This window comes from Oryx dammah, unplaced genomic scaffold (genome assembly GCF_014754425.2).
Source record: "Oryx dammah isolate SB20612 unplaced genomic scaffold, SCBI_Odam_1.1 HiC_scaffold_2, whole genome shotgun sequence".
Classification (NCBI taxonomy): domain Eukaryota; kingdom Metazoa; phylum Chordata; class Mammalia; order Artiodactyla; family Bovidae; genus Oryx; species Oryx dammah.
This window is the reverse complement of record NW_024070186.1, coordinates 85,180,606-85,207,099: the sequence shown is the minus strand read 5'-3', so window position 1 is coordinate 85,207,099 and position 26,494 is coordinate 85,180,606. Positions and strand designations below refer to the sequence as shown.

The 26,494-nt window shown below is 53.2% G+C and overlaps 1 protein-coding gene across 2 annotated transcripts; it reads right to left on the bottom strand.

The window, feature by feature from the left end:
- Positions 1-1,537: 1,537 nt before the first annotated feature.
- On the bottom strand, positions 1,538-26,494 carry MELTF (melanotransferrin). Of its 2 annotated transcripts, XM_040249668.1 has the most exons (16): positions 26,304-26,494; positions 24,406-24,560; positions 23,017-23,116; positions 20,659-20,841; positions 18,937-19,093; positions 17,695-17,762; positions 13,393-13,580; positions 12,681-12,861; positions 11,705-11,856; positions 9,147-9,243; positions 8,029-8,223; positions 6,952-7,108; positions 6,783-6,850; positions 4,796-4,983; positions 2,454-2,652; positions 1,538-1,996 (listed from the first exon to the last, which is right to left on the bottom strand). In XM_040249668.1, the coding sequence occupies exons 1-16, from the start codon at positions 26,350-26,352 to the stop codon at positions 1,914-1,916; spliced, it is 2,220 nt and encodes a 739-aa protein (XP_040105602.1). In that variant the 5' UTR covers positions 26,353-26,494; the 3' UTR covers positions 1,538-1,913. The 2 variants fall into 2 exon arrangements, with proteins under 2 accessions (XP_040105602.1, XP_040105611.1); XM_040249677.1 differs by lacking the exons at positions 11,705-11,856; positions 12,681-12,861.

Below are 26,494 nucleotides of genomic sequence, written 5' to 3'. Positions count from 1 at the left end.
CAGCACACTGGCCCAGGATGGCCACATGATAATACACTCCTCACTGCACAAATCTCCCTTTGAAAAAAAGAAAAAGAAATCAAACAATCAAGTCAGAGAAGAATTATTTTGTTCCTTCAGATAAGAGGGTACAAGCTTGGTAGCTGAGGCCAGCTTCTTCTGGCCTCTCACAGTGGGGTGGGGGCCAGGACACTGCCAGTGGCCTCCTTCTCTGCTGAGGATGGAAGGGATCCAGCCCACCGCCCACAGGTGGGGGCGAGGCACTGGGAGCCCAGCCTGTCATCAGCATCCCCGAGGCCCCCGCAGACGGAGATGCAAATAGCTCCAGGCCCACGCGGCTCCCAGCCTGCTGACGAAGGTGGCTTGCTCTCCTTTTCTTCTTTTCACTTTTTTTAAGGGAACAGATTTCAGAGTAAGAGCTGGCAGTTCGGGGAACTTTTCCCTGCTTTCCAAACAACCATGATGATAATGGAGACCCTCTCTCAGCACTTTCCACTGATTTGAAGGGGATGGGGAGGGGGGAGCCTTCCTCTGAAATGAGTGGCCCTCGGGCCCAGTCAGAGGACAGAGGGGAGGAAGAGACCCCATGTTCACACCTGAGGAGCCGGGACTCCCCTCAGCCCCTCGCTGGCCTGAGGCTCCTCTGACAAACAGAATGGCACTCCCCATCCCCAGCTCTTCAGAGGCACCCCCCAACACACTTGAGTGCCTGGAGATCACTGGGAAGCCCCGAGGCTGAACCCTTTAATTTGGAGGAAACCACTCCTGCCAGAGGTACAGGAGCAGCTCCAGAGCGGTGGACATCACAGCAGGGCAGGAGGCGGTAAACTGTGATGGAGCCTAAGAGGAGGAAACTCAGGAGTGGGGATTCCTGCTGACGGGGCTGAGCCTCAGGATAGAGCCTGGTGCAGCTGAACCACCAAAGGGCAGGGCACACAGATCACGCCTTGTTCTGAGGCCTGCCCTTCTTACCACAGACAGGTATTTAGGCAAGATTTTAGACGTCCAACCCTGCATCAAGCCCCCTACCTAGTAAAAATTCTGAGAATCATTTCCGTTGCCCCAGGACCCTTGAGGACTTCATCCCTAGGGTCCAGCCCTGGCCTCCCCAGCCCAGCACAATTAGGGGTCCGGTGGTCCTGGCCATGCCAAGCCGCAGAAGGCAAGGACAAAGGGCTGTGAGTGCCCAAAAGCTTTGCCTCCTTGGAGGGCCTGGCTCCAGCCTCATCAGGTACTGCCTCAGTGGACAGACACACAGTATCCTCATGAGGGAGCCTGGAACAGGGAGTCCAGGGACAGACGGAGCGGGGGCTGATGGGAGTTGCTGGGTGCGGTGTCCATTCCTCAGAGGAGGAGGTGGGAACTGGCAGGGAGGGGCCGGCAGGCCTGTCATCTCACCAGGCCCCCCTGGGCGGCTCAGCAGGGCGAGTTCCAGCAGAGAGGGCCATGTGGGAAGCTCGGGTTCAGCCCGTTTCCTTGGCAACCGGTCTTTTCCAAACCTGAGGCTGGTGAGGATCCGTGTGGTGGGAGCCTGCAGACCTGCAGGGAAGCGGCCGTGCCAGCCTGTGGGTGGGCCGTGACTGGAGGCGGGCCAGCGCGCCACCTCAGGTAGCGGAGGGCCAGGTGGTGCCTGGGAGGCAGAGGCTGGGTTCCAGCAGGAGGGACCCGCTCAGTCCAGCTGGGGGCACTTTGTTTTAACATTCATCTTTATTCCACTTTGAAGCAATCACAGAAACTTCAGTGTCGGAATCGCAGCCCTGAGGAGCTCTATGGTTTTTCACGCTTCCTTTCCCATCACACATTTTTTTCTCTGAGCAGTGTTAACCGAATTTACTGAGGAGAACAGCCTTATTTAGAGAGACTTCTGAATAGCTTTCCATTCCAAAGGAGGGCAAGGCTGGCCCGGAGAGGCTTCAGAGGCAGGGCTGGAGGAGGCTGGCCGTGAGGGCCAGCGGGAGCAGCAGCAGCAGTAGGGAGACCCTGGAGGCCGCGGTCGCTGAGGGATTAAACACAGACAGTAAGGGCCTTGAAGTGCCAGGAGCTGTGTTTGTGGCCCACTGCCACTCCTGTGCAGGACTAGATGGAGCGTATTTTTGTGTACTAAATTCACTCCAGGCTCCCTCTTCCTACCCTATTACAATTTTTCTTTCCCTTGGTTTCTTTACATATTCATTTCTTTCAAAATTACACTACATGTATATTTATGCAGTTGCCTGAATCCTCTTTGGATGATTATTTTTAACATTTATATTCATTATCCAGGTCTGTCTGGATTCTACAGCCAGTGTTTCTGCTATAACTGTTCAGACCCTCTCAGGGCACTTCATCTTGATCATTTGCAAAGATGCAGAGTGCCCTTCGGTTCACTCAAGGTTTGGGGAGAAAGGCTTGGGAGGATGCCCAGGGATTGTGCCCAATCTTCTGTGGGGTGTGAGCCTGCCGGCCTGCCCTACCTGTGCCTGAGCACTGCTGAGACAGCATCCCTTCCAGAGCCACCACATAGTCGGGGCCCAGCCAGCTACGATAGGTCGTCTTTTCTCCCACAGGTACCACCCGGACAGCAGCATCCTTGAAAAGCAGGTCTTGGCCATGATAGCTGGAGGAGTCGAACATTTTGAACCCATTCTTATTGTGGTCATCTCCAAAGAGGTCCTGGAAGCACACAGCAGATCAGCTTTGCATCTGGGCTCACAAATGGTCACCTGGGTACCACTTGCCATTAATTGCTTTATGCACCAAGGAGCAAGGAAAGTCAGGTGCCAAGACTCTGCTTTAAAAACATCGACTCATTGACCTCTGCCACCAAAGCCGACGTGGAGTAAGAGATGACCAGAGCCACCACAGTAAGACAGCCATCCAGAAACATCACACCAAACCAGCTCTTGGATATTGAAGCCTGAGCCTTCACAGGAAGAAAGACTCAGAAATGAGAGAGGATGTGGATGAGATTACTGAGGGGTCTGCTAAGTCTGCTCAACATTCCTCATCCTTTTCTACCAGGCTTCCGCACGCTTTTTTATGGGTATGCTTTATCCCCAACCAAAATGATTTCATAAAAGAGCCATTCATTCTGATACCAGTACTAAGAAAGTACTAGGTAAGTTGAATATCCTTTACTAACCCACCCTTCTCACACCCAAGATTTTCTTGAGGAGCTGTTCTCTTCCCTGTTGAGGGTTCTCAGGGTGAGTGTGCTGTGGCTCCTGCCCTGAGACAGTCAGTAAAAAGGCCAGAAGGGATGTGAGAAATGAGGAATACGTACCAGATCAGAAGACATGGACAAATGCCCACTTCAGCCTTCAAATACTGGTCAGGGGGAAAGAAAGAGTAACGTGGCTATTGATCTTTTGGGGGGACTCATGGATCCTCGTGAGGATCTGATGAAAGCTCTCCACCTTCTCCCCAGAAAAGTGCACATCCATACAGGGCTCTTCCCACACGTCACTTCAGAGGCTTTCGGGACCCTTGGGGAAGGCCACAGACCCAGAGTTAAGAACTCCTGAGACGGAAGGATTCCATAGGAAAGATGAGATTAAACATCATTTCCAAAGTTAGGAACTGGCCTGGAGGGTCAGCTGGCTTTGCAAGTCTGTGGTGCTTATGGACAGAGGGAAATGAGGTCAATTTCAGTCTATATCAGGTTGGGAGTGTGTAGAGGGGAAGGTTTGGAACCTGGGGCAGTCTTGTCAGACAGCCTGGGTTCAAATTTCAGATGTGTTTTGAAAGTGTGGCCAATAGGATTTGTTGATTGACTGGAAGTAGGGCATGAGAGGAAGACAGGAGTCTGACCTGACTCCTGAGGAAATGGGAAGTCTGAGGCTGCTTATTCATTGAAGTGGGGAAGATGGAGGGAAAAAGAGGAGTCCGACTTTGACTTGTTCAGGTCAAAAAGGCTGTTAGAAATGGAAATGTCAAATAGGCAGCTGCCAAAGATGCATGTTTGAGATTAAAGGGTGAGACTGAAGCAGGGTTGAGGATGTACACTTAGCAGTCATCAGTATACGGATGGTAGTTAATGATGGGGCTGGATGAGATCAATAAGGGTATAGGTGCCGACAGAGAAGAGGGCTTAGGATGAAGCTCGGGGCATTCCAGTGGTTACCAGCTAGGGAAATGAGGAAGAACCAGCAAAGGGGATGGAGGAGAGGCTGGAGAGGTGGCGGGAGAGCCAGGCAGGCATGGGGCATGGACCCTGGGGCACCAAGGGGGAAACTGCATCCAGGAGGGCAGAGAACTTCAGGAAGAGGGAGCTGCAGCCAGTGTTGCTGCGAGGCCAGGGAGACGTGGACTGAGAAACAGCCACAGGATTTAGCAGCAAGGGCCAGTGAGACCTCGGCCAAGGCAGTCTCAGCACCTGGTGGGGCCTGTCTGGAATAGTCTCCATCCTTAAGAGAGACCAGGAAAGGAGGAATTGATGACTCCAGACTAGAGATGGCTCTTTGAAGGAATTCTGTTATAAAAGGGAGTGGGGTTATGGTTATAAGGGGATGTGAGACCACGGGAAGGTTCACTTGTTTTTACAGGAAGGTAGAAATAATAGCAGGTTTGTATGTTGGTGGGAATGGTCTGGCTGAGAAGGGAAAATTAATGATGCAGGAGACAGAGGGGACAGTGGTTGGAGGGATGGCCTTGACTAAGTGACGTTCACAGAATTTCTGAGAAATTCCCTAGAATTTCCTCAGTTTCTCCTGAAGTCTGCTCCAGGTAGACTGAGGTGACTGAGGGGCTTGGCTCACCTCTGTCACCATCCCCACCCCGCAAACCACCCAGTGGGGCAGCTCCTGCCCTCGCTCACCTGGGCCTTGTCCAGCAGTCCATACACAGTGAAGATGTTGGTGTCCGGACGGACCATGACAGCATGGGATGGTATCTGTGCCAGGTTGCAGGCTGCAAACTGGGTCACCTCGGCCCGGGCCCCATTGGGACACAGCAGCTCGTAGTCCTCCGACATGAGCTCAGCAGCCCAGGGCTCAGAACTGTGGCCTGAAGGGATGACACAGAGGAGGAGAGAGGATAGAGAGAGACTGCTCTCCTCAGGGACCCCAAGTCCTTGACTGGGGAGAGGTGGTGATATCTGGCCAGCTCCCCAACCATCTCCACTCTTCAACTGCTCTGCTCTATTACCAGAATGAGAGAACCCAGCTGGGCTTATAATGTTATTTGTAGGGAATAAGAAGCATGTACTATGTAGCAATGAACTATATAATTGCTCCCATTTTACAGGTGGAGGAACAGGCTCTTAATCACTCTTAGGCAAAGAGTGATTAGAACTCCATCTTGGTGTCACAGGTCTCAGGCCTGAGGGTACGATGGACTCTCCCCTAACAGCTGAAATTCTCAAGCCAGACGGAATAAAACATCATGTGTTGTTGATCTATAAGGGGCAATTTCAAATGTCCCTTCTTGCAAAGAACCTCATCAGGTAGGCTAGAATGGGATCCAGGAATCTGCATTTTAAGCCAGTAACTCAGTAATTCTGATGCAAGTGGCTGGTCCAAAGGCTTCCTGACAAACACTACTTTTAGGAATCATATTATTTTGTGCCTTCGTATATTCACTTAGTATACTCTGCCTTTCTATCTCCAGGAGGGACTCCAGGTGGGTTCTTTAGTAGAGATAAACAAATATGAGTGGCTTTGGGAAGTGGGTGCCTCTCTGCAAGTGAACCTCGCAAGGGCCCCATCTCCTCCCTGAACCCCCAGCCCAGGACACAGAGGGCACAGGCTGGGCCCAGGCAGGGCTCACTGCTCCCTCCTTCTGGGGGATGACCCCCAGTGCTGTTAGTGGGTAGTTGGCAGGTGAGGGGGTTATGAAAACAGGGCCTGGAACCCTTCCAGCTCTGTTGAGGCAACTGGTTTTTAGCCTTAGTGACTTTCATAGGTATGGTGGGATCTGAGTTTTGAAATACTGATTGATGTTTTTTCCCTGCATGTCTTGATTTCCCTTTACCAATCTCCACCTCCCCTTCAGGCCTTCTGCCTTTCTGCCCTGAGTTCCTGGGAAGAGATGTGTTAGGAGAGTGTGGAGAAGACTTAGCTTCCAGTGTTTGGGGTTGCAAAGCCTGGGGTGTAGGCAGAGTATACAGAAAATGCAAACAAAAAATGTTGAAGGGAAATAGTTTCCAGTCTTCAAAATGCAAAATCCACTTCTCTCTTTTTCCCCAAGGAGGGAGAACAGAATGGGGCAGGGGAGTCAGGTACAAGCCTGCAACCCAGTAGAACTTCAGGTGGGGGCCTGGGGCCCCGGAGCAGAGTTTCTGGCCTCTTCTCCCCAGTGGAGCTCAGGAGGGTGACTCCAGAGAAAAATACCACCTCATGATGTGAATGGGGGGCGTGCCTTTCCTCACACACCTTGGCGCTGCAGAGTGACTTCCCTGCATGTGGCACTGATGTGCTCAGGAACAAACATGGTATGCCAATGTGAACTGAGGACACCGGGGCGAGCGGTCCCTGCCACCCGACCCACACACCTTGGTGCCATGTAAACACCCTGGAAGGGGTTTCTCCAAACTGGCTGAGTGGCTACCATTTTGGTAGAATGGGAATTTGGCTTTCAGAGAAACAGACTGTCAGGTGGCCTGTGCACTTGGATATGTAGCCCGAGGCCTGTTCTTACTGTTTGGCCCTTGGGCTCCTGGGCTCCCCAGGGGCAGAGCCTTCTAGACTCAGTCTTTCCCTGCTGCCACTTGGCCTGCAATCCCAGCAGCGTCAGGGGCTAGATTCTGCTGGAGATGGGGAAGAGCCCTACCAGTCTGGCTCTGCCATGTCCCGGGGCTGACGTACCGTTTGTGTTGTCAAAGACCGTCGTGTGCTTGACGAAGGCAACGTCCCCTGCATTCTCAACCAGGCACCTGCCACACAAGAAGTCAAGACAGGTATTGGCAGGAGGTCCCATCCTGGCCCCTGGCCCAGGACCCCCTCCCCTGCCGCCCGGCCCCAGCCCACCGGGTACCTGAAGGCGCCGCTGTAGCCGTAGTACCTCTCCTGGCTGTTGCCCACACACTTGTTGCGGCCTTGCTCATCCCCCACGCAGAGTGCACACAGTGAGGAGGGGTAGTTTTGGGGGTTGTTCACAGGCACACAGCTGGCACTGAAGAACTCACTCACCGCTGGGGCAGAGGGAGAGGGCTGTGTTGAGGGCCATGGCAGAGAGGGCGACTGCTCCCCCACAGATCTGCCCCCCTTGCCTGGTGCTATGGCTCAAGGCCACCCATTTGCTCCCGCCCATCCAGCTCAGAGCGGCACGTCCCCTCCTGTGAAGATCACGGGGCTGGGGGAATGCAGAGACTGTCTAGATGTGAGAACCTTTACTGACAACCTCTGGTAGAAGAACCCACTTTCCCTTGAACTCCCTCGGGGACAGGGAACTCACTACCTCATAAACTCTTCTGTTCCAGTCAGAGCAACTGCCCAGCTGTCTGGGAGTGGGAGCAGCCAGTCCTAACACCTTACATGTGCTTGTGTGGGTGGTTAGAAAAAAGATGTGTTATTTTCCTCCAACGTGCCAGCCGGGACAGAGGTGTGTGTGCAGCCAGCTTCCTCCTGCCTTCCTCGCACCATGAATGTGCATGATTTAACACCCAGGGAGGGCCCCGCCTATGGCATATGGTAGGTGCTGGGTAAACGTGTCTTCTTCAGCACTTACACAGATGGCTGGCCACTTCCCAACAAGGCCCCCCAGATGCCCAGTGACTGGACTAGACAGCCTGTGAGCCAGGACGGTGTGAGCCAGGCCTAGAGCCAATGCACTTGGCCTGTTCCCCGCCCCCCTGGAAACATTCCACTCTGAGTAAGTGGGTAGGGGCCCTGGTACCCTCCACAGAACCAGACACCATTGTCCTGGGTGTGGCCAAGAATATTCCCTAACCTTCCTGAGAGCAAGGGGCACATCAAGGAGGAAGAGGAAATCTCTCTGGGGCTGCCTTCTCTGGGGTCCTGCTGGGAGAGGACCTCAACCCTCAGAACTGGCCCTGACCCCTGTGAACCCCCAAGAAGAGCTTGCATGTGTGTGTGTCTGCGGGGGCAGTACCTGTGAGGACGTCGCAGTCCCTGGGCCGGATGAAGCCCCTCTGCACGAGAGCACCCACAGGGATGTCCCAGCCCGCGGGGCTGCCAAAGCCCGGGTGGCAGGAGCGCTTGCCCCGCAGCTCATCCAGGGTGAAGGCATAGGAGCTGTTCCGCTTCACCACGGCCACCACGAAGTAGGAGTTACTCCTGTCCTCCGCTGGGGGAAGGGACACCAGTGAGGCCCTTCATCTGTGCTTACTGGCCTCGGCTGAGCAAGAGCCAGGCCAGAGCCTGCAATCTGTTCCCTCCAGTTGCTTTGACCTCAGAGCAGTGGCTCTGGCCCCACACCATCCCCCGCGCTGCTATCAGATCCTGGCTGCCCGGGCTCAAGAGCGCCCAGGCCAAGAGCCAGGTGGGTGTTCAGAGAGCGTATCTGGCAGCGAGCCCTCTGCGTGTCCCCTCATTGCTGAGGAGCAGCCTGTGCGGCTCCACTTTTCAGCAGCTCCAACTGCTGAAATTCCAGAAGAATTTCTTCCTTTTGTTACACTCAGGTGGTATTTTTCTCACCTTCTGGGAGAAAGGTGGAGGCATAGCTGAGCTTGCAGACGCACTTTCCCTCAGATGAGACAGTTTGCACGTCCAAGTAGAATGGACCTGAGGTCAGTAAACCTAGGGACAGAGCACCTGGGCCCGGCTGTTGAAAAGGTGTTCATGAGCGGACAGGAAGGTGGGTCCCAGGGCCACCTGCCGTGAGCTACATGGTCTGGATGGAAGAGGCCGAGGAGGCTTTCTAGTTCAGACCCTGGCAAATTACTCAGCCTGTTTTTGTACAGCCTGGGATGCAAGCTAAAAATAATTTTTATATTTTTAAAGCATTGTTTAAAAAAAGAACATGCAGCAGAGTCTGTATGTGGCCTGCAGAGCCTGCAGTGTTTACTCTCTGACCCTTCACAGAAAGTTCGCTAAAGCCTGCCAGACTTCCAGTGACTGGGTGGGTGCACTGTTTGCCTGGGGCCAGAGTGGTTTGCCCATGACAGACAGCAACTGGGAGAGACTCTTTTAGAGAAGTTATTATAAAAAACAAAACAAAAAAATCAACCACCTCCCTGCCGAGGCCAGTGGGCTGGCACCTGCACTCACAGGCATAGTGCTCGCCGGCTGCTGGAAGCAGGCCATACGTCTTCCCTGCCATGTAAATGTCCTCGCCCTTCAGGGTCACAGCGTCAATCTGCCCAGCCTGCAGAGGGGACAGAAAGAGTGGTCAAGCTGAGGCGGGTCCCCAGACAGCTCTGGGTGTCGGGATCTGACAGAGGTGCCAAAGCTGGGTCTCTCAGGAACTCTGGGCTCAGGCTCCCTTCCCCTGGGAACCCTATCCTGCCCCATCTGCCCCTTCCTGTCCTTGTAAGGATGCTGGAGGACAGAGGCCTGAAACCATCCAGCATCAGCGCTCCTGTTCACGGGTGTCTTTCAGTCTTGCAGCGCGTGTTTTCTGAGGGTCTCCTGTTGCCAGACCCTGTTCTGAGCAGAACCTAGCACAGCGTCTGCTCTCGTGCTCCATGTGGGTCTCCCCATGGCTCACCAGCCTCAGGGACCTGGGCATTGCACTACACCCCCAGAACCTGGCCAAGGACTGGCACACAGCAGGAGTGCATTACACGCTTCTCAAATGTGTGCGTGAATGGGTGAACGAGCCAGGTCTGCAAAGAAGACAGTCTCAGGGTCTACGGGAGGAGGCTCCAGGGCGGAGGGATAGAGCCCTGCCTCAGGAGTAGCCCAGGCCCGTCCCCCCTCAGAAGCCTCTAGAGCCCTCTGGTCACCTGTGCCCCATCCCCACTTTTCCATTCTGAAGCCTCTGGACTGGTGGCTCCTCAGACCCTGCAAAGAGATTAACTGATAATCAAGCCATACCCCAAGGAAGGAGGTGGCCCAGGGAGAGAGGGGACACCAGCACCCCAGGAAGGTGCCCCCCACGGTCCAGGGCTGAGGCATGAAGTTATGACGACAGAATAAAGGCAGTGATGTTGATATTCTGAGCCTATGGGGGCCTCTCTGGGGGACCCCTTCCCTCCCATTTAGACCTTCTACACATCTTGATGCTGAGGAGGAACCCAGACCCTAAGCCACAGCCCCGGGGCTGGGCCAGCTGACCCCTGCTTGCCTGGGTCACTGTGATCAGGCAGGAAATGGATATTAGAGCTACACTGGACATCATCTCTGAGAGCCTTAGAAGTTAGAACTGAGGATCTCTGAGCCTTTTGCTGGGGTTCTCAGGACCCTCCCCAATGCCAGCCCTTTCCTCCCGTGGCCCTCTGTGAGCTCAGATGAAGAGAGGAATTGTGCCTGGAGAGAGCTACATCTCCGTGCAGCTCTGCCTGGTCTGGGGCCCCTGCAACCAGCCACTCCTCCACAGGACAGCCTGTCCACGACTCAGAAGAGTCCCAACCCCTGAATCTCCCTTCCTCGATTCCAGCTGGCCTCCCCTCCCTCAGTGCCATATCAGGTTCCAGGCAACCTCTGGGGAGAGAGGCTCCCCAACCCTTGACCTGGGTGTCCTGGAGCAAGTTACTTCCTCAGTCTCCCCTAGCCTCAGTCTCCACCTCTGATAGTAATCATACCCACCCCACAAGTGTCGTCTGAGGATTAACTGAGATCACCCACATGAAGGCTTAGCACAGTGCCGGGTATGTGGGAAGTGAGGCTTATGAGACTGTGAGAATCATGATGCTGGCCCCATGTCATTCCTGCCCGCTTGCCTCTTTTCAAGTCAATGTGCTGCCTGGCTGGGGCAGGGTTGACACCCCAGGGCATGTGACTTGGCCTGCACTTGGGGACCACCTTAAAAAGAATCCTCAATCAGGCCCCACCCTAGGTGATCTTAAAAAACAGGAAGGAAGCAGTCCAGGAGCAGAGGAGACCCCTGTGACCGCAGTAGGACCTCAGCCCTGACTGCAGGGCCGTAGGACTGCTTCCCACTCCTGGCCGCAGTCTATAGTCAGAGAAGCAAAGCAGGACAGAGCTGAATGGGTCTCAAGACCAGGGTCAGGTGGCAGGAATATTAATGAATGCTTAATCAATTTAATGGGCCATGATAAGCTTAAAAAAATAAGACTAGGATAGAATACACAGAAACTATTAGCACACATCGTACTTAGTAAAGGTAAGCACTGTTTGGTTTCATACCTCTCTATAGGGGATATATATTTTTACAGGTTTATTTCTGAAAGAAAACTTTTTTTGTGTGCTAGACTGTGATGTAAAATGTATTTCTGATTGCATTGCAGTTTAATAAATGATGACCCAATGCCAGCCCTCGACGTGCACAAGAGGAAACTGAGACTCAGAAAGGGAAAAGGACTTGCCCAAGGCCACAGGGTCATCGGTGCCAAGCTGGGCCAGTCCCATGGTCTTTCTGCTCCTGGCCCACCTGCTCAGCAGGGAGGAATCCCTGGGCTCCCCCAAGGGAAACAGCCCCCTTTTCCCTGCCTTCCCCCTACCCCTCGCCAAGGGGTGGTGGCTGCTTCCTGTGGCAACTTCCTCCTCCCCGTTCTCTGTGGAATTGTCATAGGAGACTTTCTTCTACTCAGGCTGCCCTGTATCCTCCAGACCAGATAGGCAGAGAGAGGGCCAGTAAGGACCATCCCAGACACTGCCACTGCCTGCCCACCTGGCCCTCTCTGCCCTCTGGATGCAGCTCCCACCTGGATTTGTTCCATGCACTGCTGGGGGGACTCGGCTGATACACACTGGATCTCTGGCTTGAGCCTCTGCCGGCTGAAGGCCACAGCCATGTCTCCACACTTCTGGATCTCGGGGGTGGACAGCACGCACCAGCGCAGGTAGTGGGGCAGTCCTGTGTGGGTGTGAGCATGTGATCACACTAGCCTGCATCAGGAGCTGGCCCTCAGCAGGAAGAGCCTAGAATCAGACCCAAGAGAAATTCTGGCCCTTTCTTTCCATGGTTAGCTATAAAGGTAAGTTATTTCTCCATCTGATCCTGTTTCCTTACCCAGAAAGTAGAGGACAGAATCCCTTTCATGGGGCTGTGAGAAGGCTTGAGGCACAGCATCTCTCTGGCTGTAGGTGGTGGATACATGGGGGTGGGGGCTAGAGGCATAAAGTCATGGTAGACTACTGTAAGGGTCCAGATGAGAAACAGTGCCAGAACCAGGGCCATGGCCACATGGTGAGGTGGAGGAGTGAGGCACTGTGGGAGGATAGGGGCATTGTGGGAGGATGGGGGTATTGTGGGAGGAGTGAGGCACCGTGGGAGGATGGGGGCATTGTGGGGGGAGTGAGGCACTGTGGGAGGATGGGGGCATTGTGGGGAAACGGGGGCATTGTGGGAGGAGTGAGGCACTGTGGAGGGAGAAAGACAGGACTTGACAAATACTGGGTGGAGGGGCAAAGAGACCCTTCCCAAGACAGACCCTGGGGTTCTGGATCCCACCCCCCAGAGCAGGTAGGGTTTCCAGGGTACAGTGCTGCCATTTGACTCCAGAGATGCTTCTTCCCCAACCATGAGAGGCAGGGAGGTGGAAGAAACAGGTTCCCATTGGGGCCAAGAAGCACACACACCTCCTGGGGTGTGTGTCCTCCTCTGGTCACCTCTCCAGCAAGCCTGACCACACCCATAGTCAGGCTGGGGCCAGCAGGAGAAGAGAAAGGTAGACTTACGGTTGGGGTCACAGAGGAGACCCCTCATGGCATGCAGGTATTCGCGGCCCAGCCATGCCTCATAGGTCTGCGTGGCGATGGGCACCAGCTCGGAGGTGGCGTCTTTGAATAGCAGGTTCTTCTGGCCATAGGCCTCAGAGCTGAACATGTGGAAGCTGCTACCCTCATGGCTGAACAGACGCTGTGTGTCAAGGGGCAGGGGTAGGGGCTGATGATGTACTGTGGGGAGAATCCTTTCTTCCTAGTTCAGCTCCCGCTTCCTTCTTCCTGAGCCTGCAGGCCAGGCACCCACTCTGAGGACCGCATGAGCTCTCTCCTTCCCTTGTGCTCCCCAGTGCATTCTGCCTTTTCATACTCAGCTGACTGAACACATGGCTCAAGGCTCAGGTGTGCAATGGCACTGAGCACAAGCAGTGGGGCCGAATTCAGGGGCATGGAAGAACAAAACTAACCAAAGCTGGTGTGGCCTGTGGGCAGAAACTTGCTGCTCTTCTATGCAGCAGTATCAGTAAAACATTATTTACCACATTTAATTAATGGTGTACTTTGACATTTATTTGTTTTGTCATTTCATTTGCTTGTATGTTCTGCCTCTGGGTCCTGCCCCTGCTCTGGCTGGTGCAGCCCCGGGGTTGGCTCTGAGCTCCCACCCTGGTGAAAGACGAGAAGGTCCTGCCACCCCAAGAAGATGTGTGGGGTGCTCTGAACTCACCTGGCCTTCGTTGAGCAGTCGGAAGATGAGGCCTCCATCTGTGTCGGCCCGGACCACCACGGCGTGAGCTGGTACCCGAGCCAAGTGGCATTGCCTCCATTCGGTGACATCAGCCCTGGTGCCATCCCGGCATAGCAGCTCAAAGTCCTGTGAAAGCAGTGCCTGGCCCCAGGAGGGCAGGGTTTTCCCTGGGAAGATGGGAATCCTGTCATGAGCCAACTCCTGTCCTGGGTGGGGCTTGGTGAGGATCCTGGAGGTTCTTGGGAAGGACCCTTGGGAGGGGGCCTGGGGAGAGCCTAGGGTGTCATGGACCACAGACACACAGTGAAAAGCGACCCTTACAGGAAGTGAGAACCAGAACCACACCAAGAATTGAGAACCCAGAATCATACCAGGCGGTGAGAACCAGAACTCAGAATGAAGAGGAGCTTGGTGGCCGCACTGTATAAAATCAGGTGTCTCTATAGACTGTGTCTATTTACTTACATTTTAAATTTGTCACCAATTTCTAATAAAATGGATTTGAGATATCTGACAATAAAATAACACATATAAACAGAACTGCTTATTAAAGACAAAAAGAATAAGAAAGTAAGAGAAACTGAGGATAAGAGAGAAATATATAAGGAGTTAACCACTGCCATCTGGCACTAAATTTAGTTCCGAGCATAGGGCAATGGTGGAAACAAACCCTGACAAAATTTTCCAGAACCATGGCCCAGATAGAAGAGGGCAAATTCTCAAAGATTCACCCCCCACTCTAACTATTAATATTTTGGTATTTTTCCTCCATGTTCTTTTTTCCATTCTATCCTCTAACCATTTTAAATATGGTTAAAGCCATACATGGTAAGCAATTTTACATCCTATATTTTTTTCACTTATTTAAAAATATTTTTTCACATTACTGGAAGCTTTCCATAAGACTGAAAGACTGAATATCAACACCAAACAGGAATATTAATAAAACTAATTTTAAGGATTGTAACTCATGCAATAAAATATACCACAGATGGCCCTACATAACAATATTTTAATGACTTTTAAATTTTAAAATGACGAGGATAAACCGTTGCTAGATAATAGGAGGGAAAAAGATAATTTGTGTGATTATGAACACTCTATTCACTCCAAAGCTATTTAAAAACAAACCAAAAAACCAAGAAAGTAATAGTTTGGAAAACTCCATAAAGGTCACTTTTAATGACTGCATGATAATTTATAGCACTCTCAACAATTACTCAGTGTCATTCTCTCTCCAATCCTCAACTTTCCTCTATTTTTAAACTGCTACAAAACCTTTGTAATAGAATTCTGGGGGATCACTTGGCCTTCCCCTGAGACAAATGCATCATTTAGGTATTTCAATCTGCCACTCCTGTCTTCCTTCACTAGGGACAATTAAAGCCATATTACTTCACTACTTTGCACATTTATGTCAATACCACTCTTTTGCTCTCATAAGTCTTGTTGCAAGATTTAAAGACAACTGTTTAAATAATTACTTTCTTAGATTTCCTTAGATTATCATCAAAATTTTAAATGATTATAACCCAATACATCCCTAATGCCAAGCTCCAGCAATACGTGAACCATGAACTTCCAGATGTTCAAGCTGGTTTTAGAAAAGGCAGAGGAACCAAAGATCAAATTGCCAACATCCGCTGGATCATCGAAAAAGCAAGAGAGTTCCAGAAAAACATCTATTTCTGCTTTATTGACTATGCCAAAGCCTTTGACTGTGTAGATCACAATAAGCTGTGGAAAATTCTGAAAGAGATGGGAATACAAGACCACCTGACCTGCCTCTTGAGAAATCTGTATGCAGGTCAGGAAGCAACAGTTAGAAGTGGACTTGGAACAACAGACTGGTTCCAAATAGGGAAAGGAGTACGTCAAGGCTGTATATTGTCACCCTGCTTATTTAATTTATATGCAGAGTACATCATGAGAAACGCTGGGCTGGATGAAGCACAAGCTGGAATCAAGATTGCCGAGAGAAATATCAATTCACCTCAGATATGCAGATGACACCACCCTTATGGCAGAAAGTGAAGAGGAACTAAAGAGCCTCTTGATGAAAGTGAAAGAGGAGAGTGAAAAAGTTGGCTTAAAGCTCAACATTCAGAAAACAAAGATCATGGCATCCGGTTCCATCACTTTGTGGGAAATAGATGGGGAAACAGTGGAAACAGTGGCTGACTTTATTTTTCTGGGTTCCAAAATCACTGCAGATGGTGATTGCAGCCATGAAATTAAAAGACGCTTACTCCTTGGAAGGAAAGTTATGACCAACCTAGATAGTATATTCAAAAGCAGAGACATTACTTTGCCAACAAAGGTCTGTCTAGTCAAGGCTATGGTTTTGCCAGTGGTCATGTATGGATGTGAGAGTTGGACTATAGAGAAAGTTGAGCGTGGAAGAATTGATGGTTTTGAACTGCGGTGTTGGAGAAGACTCTTGAGAGTCCCTTGGACTGCAAGGAGATCCAACCAGTCCATCCTAAAGGAGATCAGTCCTGGGTGTTCACTGGTAGGACTGATGCTGAAGCTGAAACTCCAATACTTTGGCCACTTGATGCGAAGAGCTGACTCATTTGAAAAGACTCTGATGCTGGGAAAGATTGAGGGCAGGAGGAGAAGGGGACGACAGAGGATGAGATGGTTGGATGGCAACACTGACTCCATGGACATGGGTTTTAGTGAACTCCGGGAGTTGGTGATGGACAGGGAGGCCTGGCATGCTGCAGTTCATGGGGTTGCAAAGAGTCAGACATGACTGAGTGACTGAACTGAACTGAACATCCCTAATTCTTTCTCCACCTTCCAAGTTCTTGTTTGCTTGATTCATTATAGGATTGTCATGCTCTGGGGACAATCGTATGCCTTTTTTTCAGATTATTTTTCTCTTGAATCTGGTTCATGCTCTTTGCCTCCACGAATGTCAGACTACATTATGGCCCTTCTAATTTAAAGGGAAACAATAATTTTTTTAAAAAGAAGACAATGATTAGGCATGATGGAACAGGAAAAACTGTAGAGGCCAAAGGTTGATTGACAGCCATCAGGGAGGGGGCTGGGAGGGACTGCAGAAAGCGGTATGATGGAACTTTGGGGTGAAAGGTCTGCCACAGTCACTATCTTTTTTTTAACATATATTTTATTTATTTATTTAAGCTACTTTATTTATTTATTTAGACTGAGCCAGCTCTCAGTTGTGGCATGTGGTATGTGGTTCCCTGACTAGGGATCGAACCTATGCCCCCTGCGTTAAGAGTGTAGTCTTATCCACTGGGTCACCAGGGAAGTCCCCACAGTCACTATCTTGATTGTGGTGGTGGTTATACAACAGTGTATTTTTAGCAAAACTCATAGAACAGTACTTCAAAAAGGGTGCATTTTGCTGTACATAATTATAGTTCAATTAAAAAAAATAAAAGATTCTTAGGCAAATCCAAATTAGAGCACATTCTATAAAATAACTGACCTGACTCTTCAAAAATATCAGCGTCACTAAAAACAAAGAAAGACTGAGAAACTATTTGAACTTAAGGAAAACTAAAGCAACCTAACAACTAAATACCATGCATGATCCTAGATCAGGTCCTGGCCTGAAAAAATTGTGGCAAAGGACAGAATCGACAGTTAGTGAATCTGGAATCTGGATTATAACTTAGATATTATGTCCATGCTACATTTCCTGAATTGATAACTGCACTGTGGTGAGGTCCACAACACCTTGTTCTTAGGAGATATGTACTAAAGTATTAAAGGGTGTGATGCGAGCAAACATACTCTAAAATGGTTCAGAAACACACACATATACAGAAAGAATGACCAATTCCATGTGGCAAATGCTCAGAGCTGGAATCTGGATAAAGAATAAATGGAAGTTTTTTGAATTATTCTTGCAATTCTTCTAAAGATCAGTTACTCCAAAATCTAAAAATTCTTAAATGACAGTGGTGTAATGGGTCAACCCATAACACCAACCCATCTTTGGTAAGTCCTCATCTGGGGTAAAGGGATGGCTCTTCAGGACAAGGAGCAAAGGCTGGAAGGGGACAGTAGATGACAGCTAGTGCAGAGGTTTACAAACTTTTTTTTTCAAAAGCAGAACCCAATCTTCACAAGGAAAATGAACCCACGGCCAGATATGTATCGGAGCAGGGCAGAGCGGCTCCCCAGCCCCCTTGTGCGCAGAGCAGTTTAAGCTCCACTGGTAAGACCCAGTTCTTCTTTTCTGTCAGGGAGGCTTATGGGGCCTGAAACCTGCCGCTGGGGGCCAGCCCCTCCACTCACCATCTGTGTTCTCCAGCACAGTGCTGTGCTTCACAAAGGCCACGTCCCCGGCTCCTTCAGCCAGGCACCTGCGCAGGTGGAAGCAATGAGGCAGGCTGGGGTCCAGCTGCCATCCTCCGCCTCGGGAGGTCTGGCCTGGGCTGTGCTGGGTGGGGTCTCGGCGGGCATGGGTTTCACAGTCATGCAGCCTGGGTTCCAGTTCCCCAGTCTGTGTGGCTGTGTGGCTTTGGCAAATTGTAGAACCTTCCTAACCTCTATTGCCTCTAAAGTAGGGATGAGAAAGCAGCTCCCCTAGAGAGATCCTTTATAATCCATGTAGATTCTGTGCAGCTGAGCTTGGGGCCTGAAAGGAGCGGGTGCTCATAGGGCAGCGGCTTGATCGTCAGCCTTAACACTCAGGATGTTTTGAAGATGACTCTGTCCTAAGGCAGGGGATTGGGGTAGACCTTCTCAAGCCACATAAACAACCCTGTGTGGAAGGGCCCAGGACTTTATGGATCCTCCATCTGTTGCTGCCCAGTGAAGGAGGCAGTTCAGGGCCACTGGGCAAAGGGGCTGCCCAGGTCCCTACAGTCAGCAAACAAGCCTGGACTGGACTGGGGCATGTCTCCAGGAGAGGCAGGGTGGGTGAGTCTCTGACTTGGAGGACCAAGAACCATTTCTTCCTCTGTGCCCCAAACTTCATTTCCCGTTACACCCTGGGGTGTAAACACTCGAGTTCCGGGTGGAAACACTGTAACCAGAGTGGAGAGAGGGAACCAGAAGGCTTCCATGCCAGCCCCCACCGGGGATATTTCCTCCTTTGTGGACAGATGGAAGGGCCCTACAAGCAGTTAAGAGACTCCTGTCTCCATGGAGCACTGATTTAAAGGGCCAGCCTGAATAGGAGCAGAGAGAGGCCAGCCCTGAGTTCATGCCTTGGGGGTCCCTGCCACACTGTCCTACTCCAGCATCCTCCCTGCTGGTCTCAGACACCAGAATGGGGACCTGGGAGAAGCAAAGGGCCATTTTTGCCGTTTTCTTCTCTCTGAGCCCTTACTTCTCTAAATATACCAAACATGTTGATTTTATGAGTAAATCCTGTCTGGCATATTCTGGTTTGAGGTTTTTAAACTAACCAGGCACATGAACTATATAAAGGGTGCTTTGATGAGATGCAGCTGACATCACCACCCCCCTAGGGGCCCATTCAATGACGAGGTGTGTTCCCCCAGCTTGTGGCCCCGCCCCAGCCCCTCTCACCGGAAGGCCCCGCTGTAGTCGTAGTATCTCTCCAGGGGGCTCTTGTCACACACTCCTTCCCCAGTGGAGTCGCCTCGGCAGAGGCGACAGAGGGACTCTGAGTAACTGGTCTCTCCTGCCCCCGGGACACAACTGCCCCCAAAATAGTCACTGACAGCTGTGGGAGGAGACAGAGGGGGGTCATTCGCACAGCATCAGACCCCCACCCCATCCTCCAGGGAGGGCTCGGGCCACTCAAGCTGTAGTCAGGAGGGCTGGACTCTCCAGTCTGAGCAGACCTGGGGAACTGGATCCGTTCAGAAGGAGGCCTGGTTGGTGAAGAGGGTCGGGATCTGCAGGATTTGGGGGCCTCTTCAACCAGCTGGGCCCCAAGTCCACCCTCTTGGCAAATATTTATCCTGTGTCTAGTTACACCCTAGTGCCGTGTAGGGTGAGCAAATGCTGGTACTTCACTGGGCAGTTGCATTGTGCTCGGCTAAACCAAGCTCTTCCAAGGTGGGTTCCTTTCTCAGTCTTTCTGCATCCTCACAGGGCAGTAGATATTTAATAAATGGGCCACGTGGCTGGTAAACCTCCCACCCCTGGTCACTGTTTGAGAGGACATGGCTTCCAGGTTCTTATGCATGACACTCTGTGGGGCAGAGTATCTGTGTATGTGTGTTGCTGGCGGAGGTAGCACGCATGTGTGTAGTATGTGGGTGTGTGTGTGCGTGTGTGTGTGCACCACTGTGAGAAGTTGAGCTCATAGTGACAGCAGCTCCCAGCAGCGAGCGCACACCCTGTGCATTCTGCAGGGGCACTGTGTGAGCGATCGCAGCCCTCCAAACCACAGCACTGTAGTAAGTCTTAACCTCTCCATTTTGCAGGGGAGAAGAGTGAAGTTCATTGTGTAATCTTTCTGAGGGCAGGCCATGCTGAGCCAAGGTTTTCACTCATGTGTCCCCACAGAAAAGTCTGGGCTTTGAAAGATGACGTGCTCTCCCAGGCGCAGACAAAGCAGGAGGCAGCCTACTCAGGGATACAGGGTTTGGGGATGCCCGAAACTCTAAGATGAGCTATAGTCCCAAGAAGGAAGATTGATAATAATGTAGCTGTGATGTGTCGGAGGCCTCAGATTGACACAGCACAATGGCCAGTGGCTGACTGGGAAAAGAAGCCCAAAGCATGAGAACCAGGGCTCTGGGCTCCCGGCCAGGCCCCCCGGGACCCCCTGCCCTCACCCAACTCTCAGGGACACATTTTGTCTGCAGGACAACCCTATTCTCACCACCTGTGAATCAATGTGGGCCTCTGATTAGCCACTTGTGAGCTTCGTGGGTACAAGCCTCATCTGAGTCCTGAAAAAATACAGCTTCTGACCCTGTGAAGCTGATGGTACATTTATGGAAATAGCAACCATGTCTACCGCAGGTGTGAGGCACTCCTGGGCGATTCACCGTCTCCTGTGGGGTGGGCTTTGTGGGCCTTTTGTGGGCCCTGTGCTTGGCTGTGCCGTGGAAGCTGGGACGAGCTGACCAACCAGGAATGTAAGTGGTGCAACACCAGGCTGGCCAATAGGAGAGGAGGGAGTGATGTCACTGACCAGGTGTCCCGAAGGCCTAGGGGAGTGGGGACTGTGCTGCTCCTTAAAGGGTGCCGTGAAGGTGAGCCTGGGGAGAGGGTGTCCTATGAGGGGAAATGCAGAGCCCTTGCAGGAGAAGCCTCTGGCGGCCAAGCCCTCACCTCTGAGCACATCACAGCCCATCACCGAGAGGCGGCCGCTCTCTACCAGGTAGCCCACAGGCATGTTCCAGCCCACCGTCCGGTTGATGCCCGTGTGGCAGGACTTCATGCCTTTCAGGGTGTTGATGGTCACCTGGGAGCCCCTCTTGACCACAGCTACGGCATAATAGGAGGTACCAATCTCTAGAAGGAGGGGAGAGGAGAGTAGTGAGGGTGGCAAGGGAGAAGCTGCAAGAGAGGCTGGGACCCTGCCCGGGAGGGCGGAGGGAGAAGGGTGCGTGTGGCTGTGCTCACGCGTACGTGTGCGGTGTTCTAGTACTGAGATAGCAAGTGGGTGCAATGCACATGTCGTCACAAGACCCCACCCCCGCCAGCCTCAGGTGGAGGCTATTATCCTGAGATGGTAATTCATGCATTAATTTCCCCCTTTCCTTCCCAAGCCACCTGGCACTACATTTGCACACATCATGGGAGCTCTGCAGCCAGACCGAAAGCAGAAGTAGCCTGTAAGCCTTTTGTTTTCCAAAAGTATAGGCCCTTAGGAGAACCTAAGGGAATGGAGGGAATGGTGTCCTGTTTTGGGAATAAGGTGGTTGGGAGGAGCAGAGGGAGCGGGGCGGGGGCTTCCCTCAGATTAGAAAATCTGATTCCTCAGTGCTGGGCCAGGGGTGGGAGGATAGAAAGACTGGAAGAGAAGCACTAGCCATGTGGTCCCAAATCACTCAAGTGAGCTATCCCAAACAGCCACAGCGAGTCGCCTAAGACGGGCCTGGTCTGCGTCCTTGTGTAGCCCCCGTCCCAGCACACGGTCTCACTTGCTCACCTGATGACTGTCAGATGAATGGGGTGCATGTGGGCAGGCAAGGGTCTAAGCCTTGTAAAGAGTCCCTGGGACCCAATGTTGCCTGGAAGAGGCTATTCAGACGAGACAGGGATGACTCCTCCACGGGCTCTGACGACCAGGGAGCATCCCAGCACACACGCACAGACAGGCACATGACTGCCCGGGGTGGCGAGATGCCCAGGATCAGAATGAAGTTAAGTTCGAGAAAACCAAGCTGGCGTAATTTCCTGCACACCTGAGCCTGGCCTCTGCCAATCTAAGTAGCCCCATCGGGTCTCACCCTCTGACTCCCCGGTGTGCCCATCCTTTCTAGCTCCTTGAACGCACCGAGCTCTTTCCTCCCGGGGCCTTTCTCAGAGCTCATGGCTCCAGACAAGCCCTCCTGCTGCTCTATGTCAGCAGGCCTCCCATCGCCCTTATCTTCTCCTGTGTGGCCGTTACTGCGTTCACAGCACCCAGCACATCTGTAACTGAAGCGTTTGGTGTTTATTCACCATGTGACTCCCGCTCTGTGAGGGCAGGAACGGGCTCTCTTGTTTACTAGTCTATGCTCATGACTGGCATGGAGGTGCCCACGAGGTAGGGCCGTTTCTGGCCATTGAGTGGAAAGGCTGGCTGGGTTACAGGGCTGGACCATGTCCTGGATCCTCTGACAGTTATCAAGTGTCCAAGTGAGACCCTGTGCTGTGTACCAGGCACCGGGGCCATACAAGGATGCGGACCAGGTCCGCCGCAGGGGACTCGCTGTGCTGAGGGCAGAGAAGACAGACAGAGGCGACAGGACCGTGTGGAGTGAGCGAGTGCTCTGAAAAACAAGGAGGAGAGGCCTTTGCAGCGGTGGGAGGGCCCAGGAGAGCTCTTTGGTGGGGAGAGCTGAGCTGGGCTTGGAGAGACTAGAGGCACTGGACAGGTGGGGAGGGGAGCCACCCAGCGGCTGAGCCAGAGGCAGGTGTGGGGTGAGTGCAGGACCCACATTCCTGACTGCACCCACGTGTCAGGGGCACACAGAGCCGCTCACTGAGTCCACGTAACAGGGCAGGGATCACCGTCCCGATGTTATGGTCCGGAGGAGGGCGTGTGGGGGGCATTAGGGGTCACAGAAGATGACGGCAAGGACAGAACCAGGGTTCCTTCATGGTCTGTTGGCTCTGCAGCTCCTGGTCACCACTCCTGTCCGGCCCGTCCCCACTCCCCGCTGAATGCCACTGGGATGCAGGCAGCTGGGCCTCACTGACTCCCTCTTCACCTGGCCATCATGCCCAGCCTTACACCAGGTGTGGGGAAGCCCCTCAGTAAGAGCTGATGGGTGACAGGGGGCTGCTGGGCTCCCCATGAGGAAGAACAAACTCAGGTCAGCCCTGCGTGTTTCCGGCACCCCCAGGTCTCAGGGGCGGGACACTCTGGGAACAGGACCACTGACCAGCTCGGGGGCTGCGGAGTCGGGCCAAGTCCAGCAATGACACACCGCTGAGCAACCTCCTCTCTCCTGCCACCCTTCCCACTTGCCCTCTGACCTTGATCGTACACCTCGCCCACCACAGGCTTCAGGCTGTGCTCCTTCCCCGCCTGGTAAATGGCTCCTCCATCCAGAGTGATGGCATCAGCCTCCTGGGCCTGCTGGGAACACGTGGGTCAGTGCAGCCTGGCCCCAGGGCCGCTCAGCCAGGAGCTCGGGGATGCCCACCAGCCTGCCCTCGAATAGCCCTGGGGGTGCACACAGTCCTTCCATCTAGCCCAGGAGCCCCATCCTGGCTCAGCCTTTCAGGCCCCTCCCTGCCAGGGCCCAGGGGTCTCCCCTCATCAGGACCAAGGGCTCGCCTTATTTTTCTAATTATATTATCTTTAATTTTATTGGACACTGGTGGCTCAGATGGTAAAGAAGCCGCCTGCAATGGGGAAGACCTGGGTTCGATCCCTGGGTTGGGAAGATCCCCTAGAGAAGGGCATGGCAACCTGCTCCAGTATTCTTGCCTGGAGAGTCTCATGGACGGAGAAGCCTGGCAGGCTGCAGTATATGGGGTCGCAAAGAGTCAGACACGACTGAGCGACTAAGCACTATAATAGATACACATAGCTAAAAATAAGCACAAAATGAAAATCAGTGACAAGTGAGTGTCCCTCACTTTCTTGTTTCTCCAGCCCTTGTCTCTACCGCTAACCTGTTTCCTGGGTTTTCTCTCTAAGATGCAGGTTGAATCCTACAGATGCTCGCTTCAGTTCAGTTTATTCCTTTTCATTTTAAAAAACACAAATGGGGTCATGATAGAATGATGGTTCAACATAATTGCTTTCCACCCTTACGGTGGATCCAGGCCCTGGCCACATGGACTCTGACCGGATTCGCTCTGGGGGCATATCCAGGGTTGAACTGGAAGGAAGACCCAGGTGCCCTGTTCCTTGCCCCAGTGCTTCCCTCCACACCTTGTCCTGCACTAAAGTCCTGCCTCTTAACTGTCAGCGCTAGTTAGCAGACCTCCCGCCACTCAGGAAATCTCTCCCACTCTCCACTCACCCACCCAGGACTGCTCCAGAAAAGACACAAGCCCTGTTCTAGAAAACTCCAGGGAGGAGGGAGAAACTGCTGTGGGCCACTGAGTGGTCTGTTGTATGGGCTCCCCTGGGTGGGGCAGGTCATGTCCCCCATGTAGAAGGGCTCTGTGTAAGGAAACTCTGCCTCTCAGACACCTTTCCCCACCAGTGCCCTCTCGGGGCCTCCCAGCGCCTGGCCTGCACCTCCTTGGCAGGAAACAGGCTGGCCCTTGTTACCAGGGAAACTCAGGCGATCCTATCGCCTGGCCCTGGCAGGGGAACTTGGGAACATTTCCCGGTGAATGAGGCTGTTGTGTGCTCCCTCCTGAGTCACAGCCCTCTCGTCTGGGCAGAACGGAAGGGAGAGGACTCACCGTGATGAGCTGGACGCAGTGGTCAGCGGAGGTGCCCTGGACACACAGGACAGAGGGCTGGATGCCTGCTTGCTGGAAGGCCTTGCTCATGTCACTGCACTTCTGCTGCTCCGGGTCTGAGATGGTGCACCACCGCACCTCCATCCGGCCAAGCACTGGGGATGTGCAGGGGACAGTGAGGCCGGGCTCCTGCAGCCCCAGCCCACTCTGGGGCCCTTCAGCACAAATAGCCAGTCCTCGCCACAGCTCTGCCCTCCCACTGTGGGGTACTAGGGCACAAAGAGGTGTTGCCGCCTGGGAACCTGTAAAGCCAGGTGTGGGCCATGCATTCCCTGCACTTGCCCGGGGGCAGACATCGGGCCCTTTGCATTGGCCAGGGAAGGTCTCCCAGTGAAGCAGCTGGGTTTTCCTCCCCCACCCCTCCCTGGCCTGCAGCACAGCCTGGCGGATGGGAGGAACACTGGTTGGTTCCTGCCCCTCTTGAGTCTTTGTGTCCTCTAGCAAGAGAGTGCTGGACTGGGTCCTCACCCTCAGCAGTGTCCCTGGGCCCCCATCATAAACTGGGACATGAAACCAGGAAATGGTCCTGGCTGCCCCCTGAGGAGACTTGCGCCCCTTGGAGCATTGGTGGTTACATCTACTGCAGACCCACCCTCTGTGGGCAAAGCTCCAGGCTCCTGACAAAGGGAGGGAAGGGAGTCAGCAGGTTGGCCTCAAGTTCCTCTTTCTCCAGCTGGTGACTTCGGGCAACTTATTTGACCTCTCTGAGCCTGTTTTATTGTCTGAGAAAGCAGATGAGGGCAATACCTTCTGCGCTAGAAGTAAACCTCTGTAGAGAGTCAGGATACAGGGTCCTCAGTTGACTTCCACTTAGGCCCCTCCTCTGGTGGGGACCCTCTTGGGTCCTGGGATCTGACCAGGTCAGAGTTTCAGAGAGCCTCCAGTCTAGGGGCCCAGCAGGGAGCCTCCTTCACTAACCACCCTCCCAGCCAGACCTGCCCTGAGGCTTTGGGTCCATTTCCACCAGGCAAGGACCCTCCCAAGGCAGTCTGTGCTTCCCATCCTTACTCCAAGGGTCAAGACTGTAGATTCCTCCAGTCTCCCTTCCGCCCCTCTTGGCCTCCCCCAGCTCCGCCCCAGGGATGTAGAACTGCTCTCCTCTCTCCAGTGCTCCAAAGCTGCACCCTGGTAGATCTGGCAACTGCTGGCCCTGACAGGAGTGCCAGGCCCATTTTCTGTACTGATGGTCAGAGCAGTGTCTTGAAGCCATCCTTTCACCTGCCTCCGCCCGCGATCCCTGTGGGCAGCCGGGCAGCTCCCCTGGAGGTCCCACCTCAAGTCTCAGCGTCAGGGATTCTGACTCCCTTGAGAGTGGCCTGCCGAAAGAGAAGACCCTGCCTGCACCCCCTCCTCTGTCCATGCTGGGCACCCTGGAGCGGTCTCCAGGGCAGTATCTCTCGCCTCCTCCCCTCCAGTCCCTCAGAGTCTTCTCCCGCCTCCCTCCGGAAAAAGTAGAGCCTCTCTGGTTCCTAGAGCCTCCCTGGGCTTCCTAGGCATCAAGAACATTCACTCTCCGGACCTCCTCCCCGCATTCCTCTCTCGCCTCCATGCGTCTGCCGGCGCATCTCCTTGGCTACCTTCGCTTTTTAGATGCCCAGCTCAACGCCGCTTCCTCCAAGAAGCCCTCCAGACATCCCGGTCTGCTCGAGTCAGTGCTAGTACCCTCCCCTGTCGTCCTTCGCGCCTTTCCTAATCTCCCCTCTTTCCTGGGAAACAAGGTTCAGGACACACTTTTCAGCCCGCGAGACCCTCCTGTGGCTGGGGGTGGGGGTTGTGGCTGGAGAACCCAGGACCCCCGCCCCAGCTCCGTCTCCCAAGGCCGGGCAGCGGGGTCTCACCAGCGCGCAGAGTCAGGAAGAGCCACAGAGCCACGCTGGAACCCCGCATGGCGCAGCTAGCTAGGGCCGGGCTGGGCGCGGGTTTTGTCTACTTCTGGGTCCCAGAGGGTCAGCAGCCGCGGGGCTTTCTTACTCCTTCCTCTCTGGCACTGGCCTTCAGCTCCTTAAGAGCGGCCGGGGCGGGCTTTGGC